The sequence below is a fragment of the Archocentrus centrarchus genome, chromosome 15 (genome assembly GCF_007364275.1).
Source record: "Archocentrus centrarchus isolate MPI-CPG fArcCen1 chromosome 15, fArcCen1, whole genome shotgun sequence".
In the NCBI taxonomy this organism is placed as follows: Eukaryota; Metazoa; Chordata; class Actinopteri; order Cichliformes; family Cichlidae; genus Archocentrus; species Archocentrus centrarchus.
Genome location: NC_044360.1, coordinates 25,629,436 through 25,645,304, shown reverse-complemented (window position 1 = coordinate 25,645,304; position 15,869 = coordinate 25,629,436). Strand labels below are relative to the sequence as shown.

Below are 15,869 nucleotides of genomic sequence, written 5' to 3'. Positions count from 1 at the left end.
TATGGAATTAGCTAGCTAACGCAAACCAAGTTGAGATGACCTTGTTTTTCTCTATAATACTATTAAATAGTATGCGGGTGTTGGGAGAAGCCTACCCTAAGCCTCCATAGGGTCTTGTTATGACTTAGACCTGCATGTCTACACAGCAAATCAGCTGTGGAGGCCAGTGCTGACAGGTGGCTGAGTTCATGCAAGGGACTGCATGTAGGGGTATTCACTGATGTCCTGTTCTTTCAGGCTGGTTCTACAATACTGCTGGCTCAAAGTTTGCCTCAAGGTTGTAAGCCTCATCTGTTCTGACTGATAGACAGTGTGGCTCTAGAATTCAGCCCTCCCTCTTTACTTGGAACAGCTGATTTATGTCCGGTCCTGGACACTTGTGCTCTTTGGCTGGAATGCAAAGAATTTCAAAGACCCCTCCTCTGCTTGTGCCATCCAGAAATGGAGCAGGCGCCTGGTTGGGGAGATGAAGGCCCACCGGTGCTCCCACAGCAGGGCAGGGAAGCAGAATGTAAGGAATGGCAGAGGCAAGAAGCGAGATCCATTCCAGCTTTCTTTCTGTCAGTCTGTCTGTTTCAGACTTGAGTGTTCAGTCGACCTTTATTTTATGATAAACAAGTGAGACATAACAGCTGTACTACAACGGTTCTTTCCTGTTTTAATGTGTCACAAACTTTAAGATAGCAGAATGACCATAAATGGTGGGAAATAAGATTAAGTTACTGGGGTTGGATACCAACATCCTTCTGCTTCTTTTCTTCTGCTTATCCAGTTCATTGGGGTTGGAGCCTAATCCCAGCTGCAATAGGGTGAAAGACAGAGTACACCCCGGACAGGTTGCCAGTCTGTTGTGGACATTCACGGTCACATTAACACCTATGACCAATTTAGAATCACCAATTAACCTATCTTCTTTCACGTCTTTGGACTCTGGGAGGAAGAACTCGGAGAGAACCCACGCACACACAGGGAGAATTTCTAAACTCCACACGTAAGAGGCTTGTATTTGAACCCAGTACTTATTTGCTGTAAGGCAGCTGCTCCACGCTCAATCTCGACATGTCTTAACTTGTATGTACTCCAAACATCAAATAGACTATGATGGATGTGACCATGTGACCTGAGATAGTTTAACTTCATTTTATAGTATGGAATTAATTTACTGACCATACTTGAACTCCTCCACTTGGGGCAGCAACTTGTCCCTGACCCAGAATGTGCACTCTACTCCACACCTTTCTGGCTGGGAACCATGGCCTCAGACTTGGAGATGCCAGCTGATGTAAGTCCTCACCCTCACCTATGGTCAAAGGTTTTGAGTAGTGACCAAAAGAATGAGACTGTGGAAATTAGCTTTCTCCAATGGGTGTCTGGCCTCTCCCTTAGAGATAAGGTGACGAGTGCAGCCATTCAAGAGGGGCTCAGATTAGAGCTGCTACTCCTCCACATCGAAAGGAGCCAGTTCAGGTGGTTCAAGCATCTGACTAGGATGCCTCCTGGGCACCTATTGGATGGGGTGCTCCGTGCATGTCCTACTGGGAGGAGGCCCCAGGGTTGGTACAGGACACCCTAGAGAGATTATATCTCTTGACTGGCCTGGGAATGCTTCAGTGTTCACCTGGATAAGCTGGAGGAGGTGGCTAGGGAGAGAGAGGTGTGGGTCTCTCTTCTTAGGCTGCTGCCCCTGTGACCAGGGCCTGGATAAGCGGAAGAAAATAGATGGATGGATGAATGGATGAATATTCATCCACTGAGATAATTGACCTTATAGTAAAACTATATATTTTTAAAAAGGTCCAGTAAATGTATTCTACTCTGAACTCAGTGTTTATTTTCACTATTGTAAAGGCTCATGTAATTTAGTATAATACTATTGAATCTAATTGAACTACATTAATTATGTTTGCTGGGTATAACTGTTTGCTAACTGTATCATGAGGAACATAATTTTTCAAGTATTGTTTAATTTGATACAAAATCACATCTACTTAGTGTACCATAATCGTTTTGGGATTCTACTCTTAGTCCTGATGTATGGACACATTCTCTGTAAGAAAAGATGACCAGAATGGAGACAAAAAAAGAATTTATTTGTGTTACAGTTTGAAAAACACAATAATGCATAGTGTTTGTTTGTTTGAAATGTGGCAAATGAGTTATGTGACAACAAAACCGTGCTTTGTTAAACAAATCTGAAGTCACAAAATGCAATAAGTTCAAAAAGAGTGTGAAAATCAAACTGAGTGTAAAAAAAAAAAAACGCACCTAAAAGTTGTCTTTATTTTTACATACCATGAAATTCAACAGAGGAGTGTCACTCTATCATGTAGCATCCTTACAGTCATTTAAAATCAAAGACAGAATGGCTGTGTTTTAGCTGTAACTCAAAAAGCACATGCATCTTAAACATGCTGCTGGCATGGCAAACAAAACAAAGAAGAGGACTCAACACTCCATAGAAGCTAGAATACTTCTATGTTTTGACAATAAAAACATAAGCAGCTTTTTCTATTGCAGCTGGTTTTCATCTCAATGATATATCCAGACACCATTTTGATTGCTTTATGAGTCTTTCTCTCCTTGTGGCTATATTTTAATAATTCCCATTCTCTTCTTGGGGCCTCAGTGCAGCTCAAGGCCTGCTCTTTGCTGCGGGTTTATCCATTATGTTGAGCACATCGTCCAGGATGGATGGGCCCAGATCAAGTTCAAGAGAAAGGAATGAGCCCGTGATCTGGGCTAGGGAATCCTGCGATGTGCTCTTCTCTTTGGAAAACTCAAACTCAAAATCACAGATGCGGCCCTCTTCCACCCCACTGTCCCTGTCCACCCACTCTCCATTGTACTTGGAAAGCTCCTGCTTAAAGCCAAGGGTAATGTCATTGTTAAAGTGTCCGTAACTATTGCAGTTACCATTGCCATTGAGACTCCCGCTGCCATTGTAGCTCTTGTTCTGGAAGTCCCCTTTACCACTTAAGCTGTCAAAGCTGCTTGTGTTGCTGTTCAAGCTTCCATTAGCTTTATAGATGCTGTTGCTGTGACCATTGATATAATAGGATGATGGATGATCAAATCTGCTTTCACTCCTGTTTATTTTGTTAGCTTTGGCAACTTCCTTAGAAGGGGGCTTATCTGTGTTCTCAAGCAGATCCAAGAGCACGTCAGGCTTTGACTGGAAATCTGTGGAGGGTGATGAGGGCTCATTGCTGAAGATGTTCATGGAGTGCAACAGAGCGTCCATCTGCAGGATCTCTACCTCTTCAGCTGTGTCAGGTTTCGTGGAAGGTGGAGGTCCCATGACATCCTCCAGTGGCTCTGGTTGCATGGAGAACACCACAGAAGAGATCACTGGAAGGGTGAGGGCCTGGCAGCCACCAATAGCTGGGAGGGAGATTGCGTTCTTGAGTACTGGAGAGGGAGTCTCGACAAAGGAAGCATCACCTGTGCTGTTTGCTCGCAGAAACTCACTCTGAATGCCATACTGTGGGTGGATATCTCTTTTTCCTGGCAGGAGCTCATACTGTCCCTGGAGGAAGGACATGTCTCCAAAGGCGTCTCTTTCCCCACCCCTGCCAATGTGGATGGTGTGGCGAAAGTCCCCCAGAGGTGGACTGATCATGTCAGGTGACAAAATATCTCTCAGGCGACATTTTTTCCCCCTCTTATTATTGGTGGGTTTAAGATATATGGGTGCCTTCGCTGGCATGACTGTCTCTGCAGAGGAGATCTCAGATGTGCAGGTGAGAACAGTCAGAAGCGCTCTATAAGCTCTTGGTGTTACAGTTCCCCAGGGGAGGAGCTCCAGTTACATTCTCAGTAACACACCTCTCACACAGGACTCCAAAAATAATTGCAGCATCAATCAGTGACTGGCTTTCCAACGAGGGCTGGTGATGTTCAGCAATATAGAAAGGTCGAATGGGCAGTTTCCTGAAATCAAAGACAAAAGCAGAATCTATCAGCATTTTCTAAAACATGAACTCAGCAATGAAGGAAAGTTCTTTGATGAGAACTGCAGATGATACAAAACCTCTGCCTAAAAAAGAAATCAGCACAAGTCCCGGAAATAAACTCTGAATCCTACAACTAAATAATATCCTAATCCTCATTTTACATCTGGCAAGCTGGAGCAAAGAAGACGAGGCCTGGGTCTCGAGGCTTTTCACTGCTCTATTCACATTTCCACACATGAGCCTCCTCTGGCCTCCACAGTTCTGGATGTGCTAATGTGGAACAGCTGGACCGCAGATTGAGAGAGGAGAAGCAAAGGAAGACTTTAGAAGGATCAGAGCAGGGCAGTCTGTTTCAGGAGTGAGCTACTGCTCAGACACGCACACAGATAGAAAGAGATGGGCAAAAAGAGAATGGAGAGAAAGAAAGGGGGGAGAGGAAAGGGGTTTAAGGGGGGATTGTGTGAATGAGAGAGAGTGAGGGATTAGAGAGCAAGTGGATCTTAAGAAAGAAGATGGAGCAGATTGTGAATCGATTTGGCTTTGATGAGCAGAGGGTTAGCTCCAGTTTTAATAAGTGAGACAGCAGCTAGATCGCAATACATCAGACTGAGTAGACATTATTAAAGGGTTTTTGGATTTGATAGAAAGTGCCTGATTGCATGATGCCTTCTTACAAACCCAACGAAGAATGTCATCATGTTGGCAGCCAGGTTAGCATAGGTGAAAAGGAACATTTGAAATGACGCAGCAACCAAAGAGAAAGGGAAAAGAGTATGGAGGAAGGGTGTGTGTGTGTGTGTGTGTGTGTGTGTGTGTGTGTGTGTGTGTGTGTGTGTGTGTGTGTGTGTGTGTGTGTGTGTGTGTGTGTGTGTGTGTGTGTGTGTGTGTGTGAGATGGGAGTGGGAAGAGCACCAGTGAGAAGAGAGCTTGCCCATTTATAGACATATTTACTTATGAGAGGTCTGTCAGCAGTGACTGTCTGACAGAGAGCACCGCTGCACAAAAGTGCCTGGGCGGTCAAGTCCACCCCCACTAAAAGAAGAAAAAAGAAACGTCTCACTGACAAAACATCCACATTCCTGCTGCAACCGACCCATACAGACACCTTGCAACTGCCTTATCAGAGCAACTTTAAGTAGGCTGTGTTTATTCAGGAGGCATGTTAGCGTGCAGCTAGAGAGACACACGCTGGCTGTGAATTTGAATCCAAACAGCAATCTGGAAATCACCCATTTTGAATACTGCTTCCTGTGTCTCCAACCTGTTTGCTGCTGAAGCATCGTCATTAAACTGTACATGATTTGGAGGACTAGGTGAAATCTTCTCACTTTAGAAGCTGTAATTGCAAGACAAATATATCTATCATCCCCCAAACACTAATGAGCTATATATAGCTATGACAAATACTGAAGGATGCGGAACATGTGTGAGTGTGTTAAATAGCAGCACTGCTCTCTGAGGGTCCTTGTCTTATTTGAGTGCTGGTGTGAGAGTGAGTGTTTGCGCGAGGTGCCTGAGATAGTCATTTTGAATTCATGCCATGTGTGTGAAGAGTGTTTGTTTGCTAATAGTGAAGGGGAGAAAGGGAAGGAGGACAGGGGAGGGATTAGAGGATGTGCCGCAGTATTGAATGGGGGTGTAAGTGTGAGGGAGCATGGCAAAATCCACTACTTGTTTAGCTCGAGCATTTCTCTTATTTTCTTTTCTTCCCTTTTTTTCCCTCTTTTTTTTTAAGCATCTCTCCTCTGTTCTTTCTGACCTTGAAAACTGATGCTCACTGCAGTGGGAAACTGGGTTTGGATAGGAAGCAGAACAAATGCAGCACTAAGCCAAAAGCTGCTTCCTGTGGACTCAGTGCACAGCACATCCATATCTGTTGTACATTTTTTTTTTTGCTGCTCTTCCCAAGAGTAAAAGGTCACGGCTGCATTCTTGGCTGAAATACTTCCTCTCATACATCCTTATTGATTATTGCACTGCTCCAATGAAATTATATCAAACGCCTGGCTGTGCTGCTCTCTGGACAGCCCATGCATTACAGCAGACGATGATGTCGGTTGGAATCAATAGCATGGACAGAAATCATCCGGCCACAGAGCAGATGCAACTCTCAAAAGGAGGCATCTGGTCTACATTCTAGCCAAGGTCAACACTTGTGGCCCATGAGAAGTCAGCTGGTACGGTGAAAGCCTCAAGGTCTGACCTTCACATCAGTCATCCTGCTGGTGGCTCAGTTGGCTTATATGGCAAACATGAATGGAATTTCAAAGGCCACCAGCAAAGCATGAGGAAAACAATATCCTCATGTTGGTCTCAAGTATTGGCTTCCTGTGCATACCTGCACTGGAGACTCTGTATAGCCGTTAACTTAATGAGAGTTTGACTAATTCAGCATTGATTTGAGTGTATGTGGGAAATCACAGCAATGGTAGTGAAGCTTGTGTTGACCCAAGTGGTAATCAATCAACTGCAACTCCTTCAGGTGTTCCAAGATGGATCCTCATGGCCTGCTAACCTCATGAATCTATTTGTGTCTCTGCAGGCTGTTAATAGTTAAGCAGGTGTATTCTAGTGTATCTCAAAGCCAAGGCTAGATTTGCACCCTCATTCTGGAACTACTCCAAAAAGAGGCCGCATGTGCTGAGAGGTCTGACAACCTGCTGGCGCCACCGCTACAGAATGCTGGCCAGGTTCTACATTTTCACCTCCCAGGAAGTGAGGCCATGATGGCACTTTACTTTCAGAAGAGCTTGCCCGGTCAGCTGCGCGATAAAACCACTGTGTCATTGGGTCAGCAGCAGCTATCTGTCTGGGCACGAAGTGATCTGGAGCCACTCCAGCCTCTTTAAAAGTAGAGCTTTGCCTCATCAGTTCAAGCGTGGAGGCTTAGTTGCAAACAAGGGGGCAGCAGAAGGAGCGAGGTGATGAAAGTCTGAGTGTGCGGGCAGATAAATATGGGGTTGGTATCTGGTAATTAAACTAATGGCTCGTGATTTGTCTGGGTATTTCTGGACACCTACAAGTCACGTGTAATATAATTGGGTCAGTATATTCTGAGAAGCTGTGTAGCCTTACTGTAGCCTAAATAAATGCTACAGTTTGATGACACTTTAGAGTTCACTGGGGCTCTAGAACTAGTGGGGACAGCTGTTCAAAATATATCCTGCATATGACTTCATCTGTCTTTAAAATAGAAACTTTGCACCCCCAAAAATATTCCTCCCATGACTGGATCACTGTGCTGACATATCATCAGTGCCACTGAAACATAAATACCACACTATTAACAGTTGTAGTTGTCTCAGTTCCTCCCACTGCCTCTACAAAGCAACTTCACAGGAGTTTGAAGTCTCTGAATACTCCTCTGACATCTAACCATGGCCTTGTCACGCCTTTGAATACCAGAAAGACCCTCTCTTTGGGGCTGTTATAAAAAGCAAATGCACATACCACAGAGCATAATGGTAGCCTTACAGAATAGCCTGAGTTGTTTGTTACATAAAAAAAAAACAAAAAACCCTCAATTACAGGCAAAGGCCTTACTTTTTTGAGGGGCCTGTCAGTGGTGCTGGGAGTAGGGTGAATAGCAGGGTGGAGTATTTGTTCTGCCTTTCTTTCTCACTTCCCTTGTGCCACCCACAAGCATGGCCAACACTTGCTAGAGTTATCCTTGGCAGAGATGAGCAGGAAAAGTATGAAACATGAAGAGAATGTCAACACATACTAGTAAAGACGAGGTGCCCCCCAACATAACTGTAAAAACCTCCTCGAAATCTGCTTCCCTTGAGAGATGAAGGCTAAGCCAGCTCTGCATTTCACAGAAACATGCCTTAAGCGTGTAGCCGGACTAAAAATGTCTCTCTTGGAGAGCGGCAAGGATATCATGTTGCTCTGAACAGTTCAGCTCTTGTGTTACATGTGTGCCAGACAAATGCTTCCCATACAAGCTTAACTCACCATGCACGCTTGCACTGTTACTAAGCAGTATCCCATTCTGCTCCACATATTCACTGAGACCAAAAAGCCTCTGCACTTACATGACAGTAGAAAAAAAAAAATCCCATCATTATTCTCCAGTCTGTTCATTCAGATTACATGTGCCATGAGAGAGTGAGAAATTAAAGAAGTTCCTTGTATCACTCACCTCAGGTGTTTTGTTGGAGAGATCTTGATTCCCCTTGATGTATCGCTCGGGTTCTCTTGAACACTGCAGCCCCCAGTTGATATGTGTGTCTGTATGTGTGTGTGTGCTCAGCGGCTGCTGTGCTGCTCCTGTGGCTTGTTGACACTGCCCTAACGTCTCTGCCTCGGGGCTGCACTTCTGTCGACTGGGACGTCTGCCGGACAGCTGTTTTGGAATTGCTCTCCGACTCCTATTCCTCTCTGAAACAAGTCAAGTCTCCTCCCCTCACTCCCTCCGCTTCTTCCTCTCTCTCTCTCTTCTTGACGCTGTCTCTCTCTCTCTGTAACAACACCTGTGCATGTCTGTCCTCTCTCTTACCCTGAGATTGGATATTTTTTTTAGGCTGCTCTGCGGTGTTTGAGGATCATCCTCGCTTCCTGTGTCTTGGTGGAGCTGTGGCGTTGAGTGATCACAAGCTCTGGTCTCGCAGTCCCCCAAAAATTAGCACTGCGTGGAGAAAAACAGATTCCTCATGGGATGCGTGGCCGTCTCCCTTTTCTAAAATAGTCCCTCGTGATGTAAACAGCGAGCGTGCGTTCAGTCTTCCCCTCTCTGCTTTTCTGCCTCGTCTTGTCTGACTCCACACATCTGATAAGACCTCCTCTGTTAACGCAGCCGGCAGACAGTAGATTGGATTCACGCTGGCTGTCTCTGGAGCCTCTCTATCCTTATCTGTCTATCACATGTGCACACCCATACTCCCCAGTCTTCTTCTCAAGCTGAAAGCCTGCATTTCAGTGCCTTTTTTGTTCATGTTGTGCATGGATATTTTTAAAAATTGGTGCAGGCTGAGGCAACACTGACCAAACTAATTACTGCAGAGTGCTGCAGTACTGCAGCACGTGCAGGGGACACTTACAGTCAGACTTACAGGCAGCACATGAAGAGCTGCAGTCAAAACCTGTTTCTCTACAAAAACTTTAAATGCATAGACAGAGACATGAGCCAGTGTGTGATCATTTTCTGACATAATGCCCTAAAGTCAAGGTCGTGTCACCTGTGCTTCTATTTCTTTCAGGTTCTACTCTTATATGTAAAAAAATCCCTATCACCTTGGTAACTGCTGTAGCTTAGAGGTGATGTCACACAAGTTTTCTCTCAACCAAGCAGAAGGAGAGGTGTGCATCTCTGTATTACAAAAGAAGAAGGGGAGGAGGGGGGGGTGCTTATGGCTCAATCAGTATTTGTGTGCATCTGAGGTTGTCTTCAAATTCCATGATAGCACTCAAAAAAGAAAAAAAATCCAGTCTTGTCTGGAATATAAAGCAGCACATCCTTCTGCAAACAGCCCGCTTGTGGTTCCTGGTAACTTTGGCCTGGGTTGCTCATTACTCCTTAATCTGCTTTCTCCCTGCTGTCATATTATAAATGATTGATTCAGCATTTTAATAACTAGCTTTGTATAATTCTTTGCAAAGTCTCACCCTGGACTAAATGCAGATGGTTGTGTCTGCTTGCGAGCAGCTTACGGTTTCAAAGACACCCTCTATTTAACTTACACAGGCATTATTTAGCACCAGTTAAACCGCAGTTGTGAATGAAGCTCTGTGAGCATTGGTGTTGTCATGTCGCCCCAGGGTGATGTCATTGCGGCATCCATTTGGCCTGCACATGATCTGTAAGTGGAACACACAACCCTGTCTTCTCAATTAGGAAGGCCATTAAAACATGCTCAAAAAGGAAACTGTAAGTAATTTCCCCTAAAAGATAAGTTGCTCAGTAGCAAAGAGATGGGAAATTCAGCCTCTGGGAAGACATCCTAAAGTCTTTGTCGCAGCAGACATTATATTTTGTATAATATTTTGTATTGAAATGCCTCTTCCAATAAGTCATGACGGTGGGACAACAAGCAATCAGGACCTTGAAACCTAACAAGATTTTTAGGCTTATTAAAGGACAGAGTTTAACTTTAATTTTAAGGAATTTAACAAAAATACTGCATTAACTGTTATAGCCACCTTTCAACATAGTCCCCTATATTCAGACAATATGCTAATAAATAGTCAAAAAACCCAACTTCACTTTTAAATAAGTCCTGAAGTCTTTACCACATAACGTAATGTTGTATCCTTCCCTTTACTATTCTCAAATAGTCTTTCTCCAAGCCAGAGGCAGCAGCATGAGCTAACAGTGCGCTATACAGTGTTCTGTTAAGTCCACAGTGTTTGCCAGGAATATGGATGTCATTTTATTTTTGTTTTTCCATCACAAGATATGTTTTAGGTTATGCTGTGGGTGGAATTAGACTTTTTAAAAAAATTCCAGTTCAGGACTAATTTGCCTCAGTCTGCTTTGGCTCATGTCTCAGCCCCTTCAACAAGAAGGCTCTATGAGGTGAAACCTGTTTGGTTTCTCTGTGTTTAGCTGTCCTCTCCAAACGGTTCCACTGATGTCACTTTCCTCCAACCGACACACCATGTACTGATCTCAGGTCAGGTAAACAAGCCTGTTCTTGTTTGCTGAATTAAGTTAACCTCAAAATGCGAGGTTTACAGAGGAAAACACAGCATTAACATATCTGCCTGCTGCTTGTAGTACTCCACAAGGCGTAAGATGATTTAACACTGGGTGTGTTTGATGAATTTCTCCCATCTCACAGATTAAGACTGTTAACACATCAGCTGGCTTCACCCTTCCTCTACTAGCACACCCATTATGGCAAATGCAGCATCATTATCTCTTGCTTAATAAGGGAGGGTGAGTGACTAAGTTAAGTAATCTGAAACACTTGACTGAAGTGTTGATACAGTTGCTGAACAAATATGTGAACCCTTTGAGATGTACTATATTTAAATATGATCTAAAACATTAGATTTTAACACAACCTCTAAAAATAAAGAGAACCCTGTCCAACAAATGAAATGAAATTAACACAATAAAATATTTACTGAGGAAAACGATATTAAATAAATGATACAGAAACACAAACAGAGAGATATGAAAAAAGAAACGATCTTAGAAGTAACAGAAGCAGAAGGCCAGCATGATATTGATGAAGAAGATATGCCTGTCTGTATCTACCAGATTACTAAATCTGGTTGAACTCAGCTACAGCTTTACCGTGGTGGTATTATTTTATTATTAGGTACGTGGAAGTACTAGTTAAATGCCAGATTAAAAAGGTGTATTTTTAAGACTTTCTTGAAATTATCAGTAGAGTTTGCCTCCCTAAAATTTTGAGGTAGGCTGGCAGAGTTTGGGGAGTATAAACTGGGAAAGCTGCACCCCCAATTTAGCTAACAGGTTAGCAGAAAAGTGGATGAAAAGTGACAGACTTTCAGAAATATAAAAAGGTTCAGGGCCATTTGGGATTTTATATACAAGTAAGAGTATTTTAAATTCTCTACTTAAACTGGACTGATGTGCTGTTATTCATTCACACTGTTATTTTATTTTATTTAATAACCTTATAGCAGAATACTGAATAAGCTGCAGCCTACTGATAATCTTTTTGGGAAGTCCAGTGAAAAGAGCACTGCAGTAATCTGGTCTACTGGAAACAAATGCATGAACAAGTTTTTTAGAGTCACGGCAAGTCAGACAGTGTCATATCTGGGCAATATTCCTGAGATGGGAGAGGGCTGTCATTGCAATTTAATCGATGTGGGGCTTTAAGCTCAAATCAGACCCCAAGACTTTTAACTTGTGATTTTACTGTCAGCTAATTTCCCTAACCTCTGGGTGAACAGCTCACATTTGATTTTAGCACCAATTTAAAGAATTTCCATTTTGCCTTTGTTAAGTTTTTAAAAAGTATGCTGTCATCCAGAGTTCAGTACATCATTATAATCTGTCTCTACAGAAACACATAGCTGTGTACATGTAGTGTCTGTGTAACTATGGTAATGCACGTTATGCTGTCTGATAAGGTTGACAAGTGGTGGCACGTATAAGGAGAAAAGTAATGGGCCCAGACAACCGCCCTGTGGAACTCCACAGGAAATGTCATGAGTGGCTGATACCTGCTCTTCATAGGTGATGAAGAATTTCCTGTCACTGATATATGATCGAAGCCACTCAAGAACATTATCAGAAAAACCAACCCCATGCTCCAGCTGGTGAGTGAGGAATGTATGATATATTATATCAAAGGTTACACTTAAGGAGAGCAACCTTATTAGCATCATAAGATATTCTGAGGTCACTAACTATCTGAGGGCAGTCTATGTGCTATGATTTCCTCTATAACCACACTGAAACCTATTAAGGATGTAATTTTCCTTTAAGAAAGCATTGATTTGTATGAATAAAGCTTAATACTGTACTAAAAAAAAAAGAAGGAAGGTTTGATGTTGGTCTGTAATTACTCAGTTTATTAACGCCCAAGTTTGATTTCTTTAAAAGCAATTTAACGATGACTGTTTTAAAAGCAGAGGGGAAAAAATTCCAGTCTCAGGTGATGTGTTAAGGATCACTGTGACAGGCTCAGAAATACACTTAAAATGTGTTTCAGAAAAGGAGTGAGGACCGGATCTACTGTAGCTGTGAGGTGGACGGTTTTCTCTGACTCACAATGGCACAGAGCTCTGAGACAGAGGGAACTCTGTCTGCAGTTTGCTAAAGATCACATGGACAAGCCAAAAGGTCAGAAGAGTCCAAACTAGAACTTTTAGTTGAAATGTAAAGTGTTGTCTTAAGAGAAGGGAAAATACTGCATTTGAGCATCACATCCATAGTTCATCTGTGAAACATCTTGTTGATGACTTTTAAATTTCTAAATAAAAATGTCAGGCCACCTGTCTGTGAACTGAATTTCAAGAAAAAGTTTGTCAGCCCACCAACTGATGAATAGATAAAAAAGAATAAAGCTAACAATGGGAATGGCCAAGAGAAAATCTTAATAATAGAAGCCAAAACTTCATGTCAAGGAAGCACCAGCATTTTAGAGGTGGAGTTGTTTTGATCTAGAGGGCTGATAAAGAAGTTCACGTTAGGCCATATTTATTCAGATATGTTTCTGCTGCTTTTTTCCCAGGTTATTTGAAATATTATTTAGAATGGAAACATATATTGTGGGTACGATAACAATCCAAACCATGAGAGACATATATATTTTCAAGGCCAAGTTGAAAGTCTCATTTTTCCTGAATAAATCTAAAAAGCATACAAATAGTTTCCAAAAGGAACAACTCTAAAATAATAGAAATATGTAGCTAGAACAATATTGTTCATTCTTCCCCCATCTGAAGGGGGTTTCAGTGGCATTTGTCAAGATATTTCACAACTGTTAATACCAGAGCTATGAGCAAAATGTTCATGCACTTATCAGAGTTGCACTCTTTCACTGGAGGTGCTCATGTCCTCATTATTTTCATCCTGACAGAAAACATTTTACAATGTGTTTTGGCCTCGCAGGCAGGACACAGGGAGGGACCCAACACTGAGGGCACTGGCCAGTGTTCTAAGTGCAGAAGATGTGCAGCAGAGCGGAGGAGAGGAGGGGATTGTGGGTAGTCTAAACACTGTCTTGCTCTGTGGCCAGCTCCCAAAATGTTTTTCTGAGCGTGCGTGGGTGATGCACAATCCTGAATTACAGCAGACCACACACACCAGAGGTAGCTTTTGTGTCTATTTTAGCAACTGTGCAAACTTTGCTTGAGGTGAAAGGTGGAATTCAAGCACAAGGAATGCAACAGGTCAGAGCTGGAGGTTTCTGACTAATTTTCATATGAAATCTACAAGAATAATCTCTCTGCAGTGAGCAAAGATGTAAAACACATCTCCAGAAAACGTACTTGAATAACGATTCAAATTTTGTTTTATTTGATAGAAAAATGTAGATTATGTTCAAACATGCAGAGTTACCTGTTGGGGTTCGGTTTGCAAGGTGAGGCCCAGATACCTGCGAATTAGTGCTGCATAAGTAATAATATACTATTATGATCCAATTTCACTTTGCTGCAGATCGAGGGAGCAGAGACTTCTTGGAAAAGATTATATTCCAGAACAGGCAAAAAAAAAAAAAAAAAAAGAGGCACTAAAAACAACTGCATGGCTCAGAGATCTAGTTCAGTGACTGGAATTAACAATGAAGCAACTGGCTTCATTGTTAATTGGCTTCAAATTTCCCCTCTGTGGGACAATAAAGGCTGTTTCTTCTTCTTCTTCTTCTTCTTCTACAGTTGCCAGTGTTAGCACCTGCCTTTCCTATGATGCAAAATTTAAGTTTTAATAACATTTAATAAGGTGAGTTATTAAAAACAAAAAGACACCCACAGATGTACCATGTTTATTTTAACTGTAAATGCAGGCAACTTGAAATGGAAATTAATGTGCCATTTGAGGGGCTTCAGTTTTTGGTACTTGTGTTTTTTTGGCTTTGTTTGTCAGCACCCAAAACACACTGACCAAAACCCCAGTTTACAGATTGTTTGTCTCTCCCACAAGTGATAAATTAATTAAAATACTCCTTGTAACAGTTACACAAGGAGAACTGACTGCCTCAACAGACCACACTGTAATGTAACCTTAGTCATGTTGCATTTGGAGTATGGGGCATGACTCTTTCATTTTCTAACTGGGTAAAGTTGCCAACACTTCCATTAATGCTGTTTTCTCAGATCATGACTGTTATGCACCGCTCCACCAGCACAATGTCCATACAAACCACAGCTGACTGCAGCAGATTGAAGAATGGTTTTGTTGGGAGTTGGAAACAGGAAAACACTGTTGGAAAATGTAGAAGTAATTTTATTTTCATGTAACAGTTCATCACAAAGTAACTCCTGGAATGCATTGAACATCTCAGATTAATGATAGTGTAGGAGTAGCTGAAGGGGGGATTTTTTTTTCTTCCTCCTTAACTCTACAGAGACAATTTCTCTCTTCTACAATTAGGCTATCTGACCACATCCACGCTAGCGTGTTGATGTCTGGCTCATATCCGTGGAAAAAGAACAAGTGATACATCACAAGGCTAGGAGTAAGTCTTCCCACTGGAATTCCAGTAGCTCTGCCACAGGCCACCCTCTTGCAATCAGCCTGCGGTTGTCCATTTCCACCATGTCCATACATCCTGCTCCATCCACAACCAAAGCACTATTAAGTCTATGAGAACTGGCAGGCTGCCCTTGCCCATATGATATAGGGGTGAGCTAAATAGAACACCAGCTAAAGTCAAGCTGAGGCCAGCTAAGGTCTGACCTGTGTTAGCCTGTGTTGGGAGGAAGATGCCAGGACTAACAAAACTCACTGTATATTTCATGCTGTGCTGGTAGAGATCTTTAGATAGGCTGAGAGACACAGTGTCCTTAGCAGATCTTTCTTCTTTTGCTCCTGACATACTCTGGGAAAATCTTGGAATTTGGCGCATGCTCTCAGCAATAGTTATATAATTCTAATGTAATTAAATAATGTCAGTAAACTGATGTTTGGATGCAATTATGTGGCATCAACCCAGACAGTAAAGTTTTAGTGTCTCTTATGGGTCACAAGGGAAGCAGGAAAAAACTTCAGCATTCCTGTGAGATAACAAGTGAATAGCTCCTCAGTTCTGTTTTTGAACCTGGAGTATATTACATGATCAACTTTGAGAGGGAAGCGTCCTCAGCTGAAACCCAAAATTGTTGGGTTACCTCCAATCTGATTGAATAATTGCTTCCTGTTTTTCTTCATGCTTCTTCGGATTCCCACTGGGAATCCATTTGTCGCTTTAGTTTGATTTATAAAATCTTATCTGTTTGGTCAGTAAATAACATTCCCTGATTGAAGAGCAAAATGCTTCTGTTTAAAGC

The 15,869-nt window shown here is 42.4% G+C and overlaps 1 protein-coding gene across 1 annotated transcript; it reads right to left on the bottom strand.

Annotated features, from left to right (window-relative positions):
• Positions 1-2,111: 2,111 nt before the first annotated feature.
• Positions 2,112-8,745, bottom strand: cdc42ep3 (CDC42 effector protein (Rho GTPase binding) 3). The gene is made up of 2 exons (XM_030748247.1): positions 8,098-8,745; positions 2,112-3,930 (listed from the first exon to the last, which is right to left on the bottom strand). The coding sequence occupies exon 2, from the start codon at positions 3,704-3,706 to the stop codon at positions 2,633-2,635; it is 1,074 nt and encodes a 357-aa protein (XP_030604107.1). The 5' UTR covers positions 3,707-3,930; positions 8,098-8,745; the 3' UTR covers positions 2,112-2,632.
• Between the last annotated feature and the right edge of the window lie 7,124 nt (positions 8,746-15,869).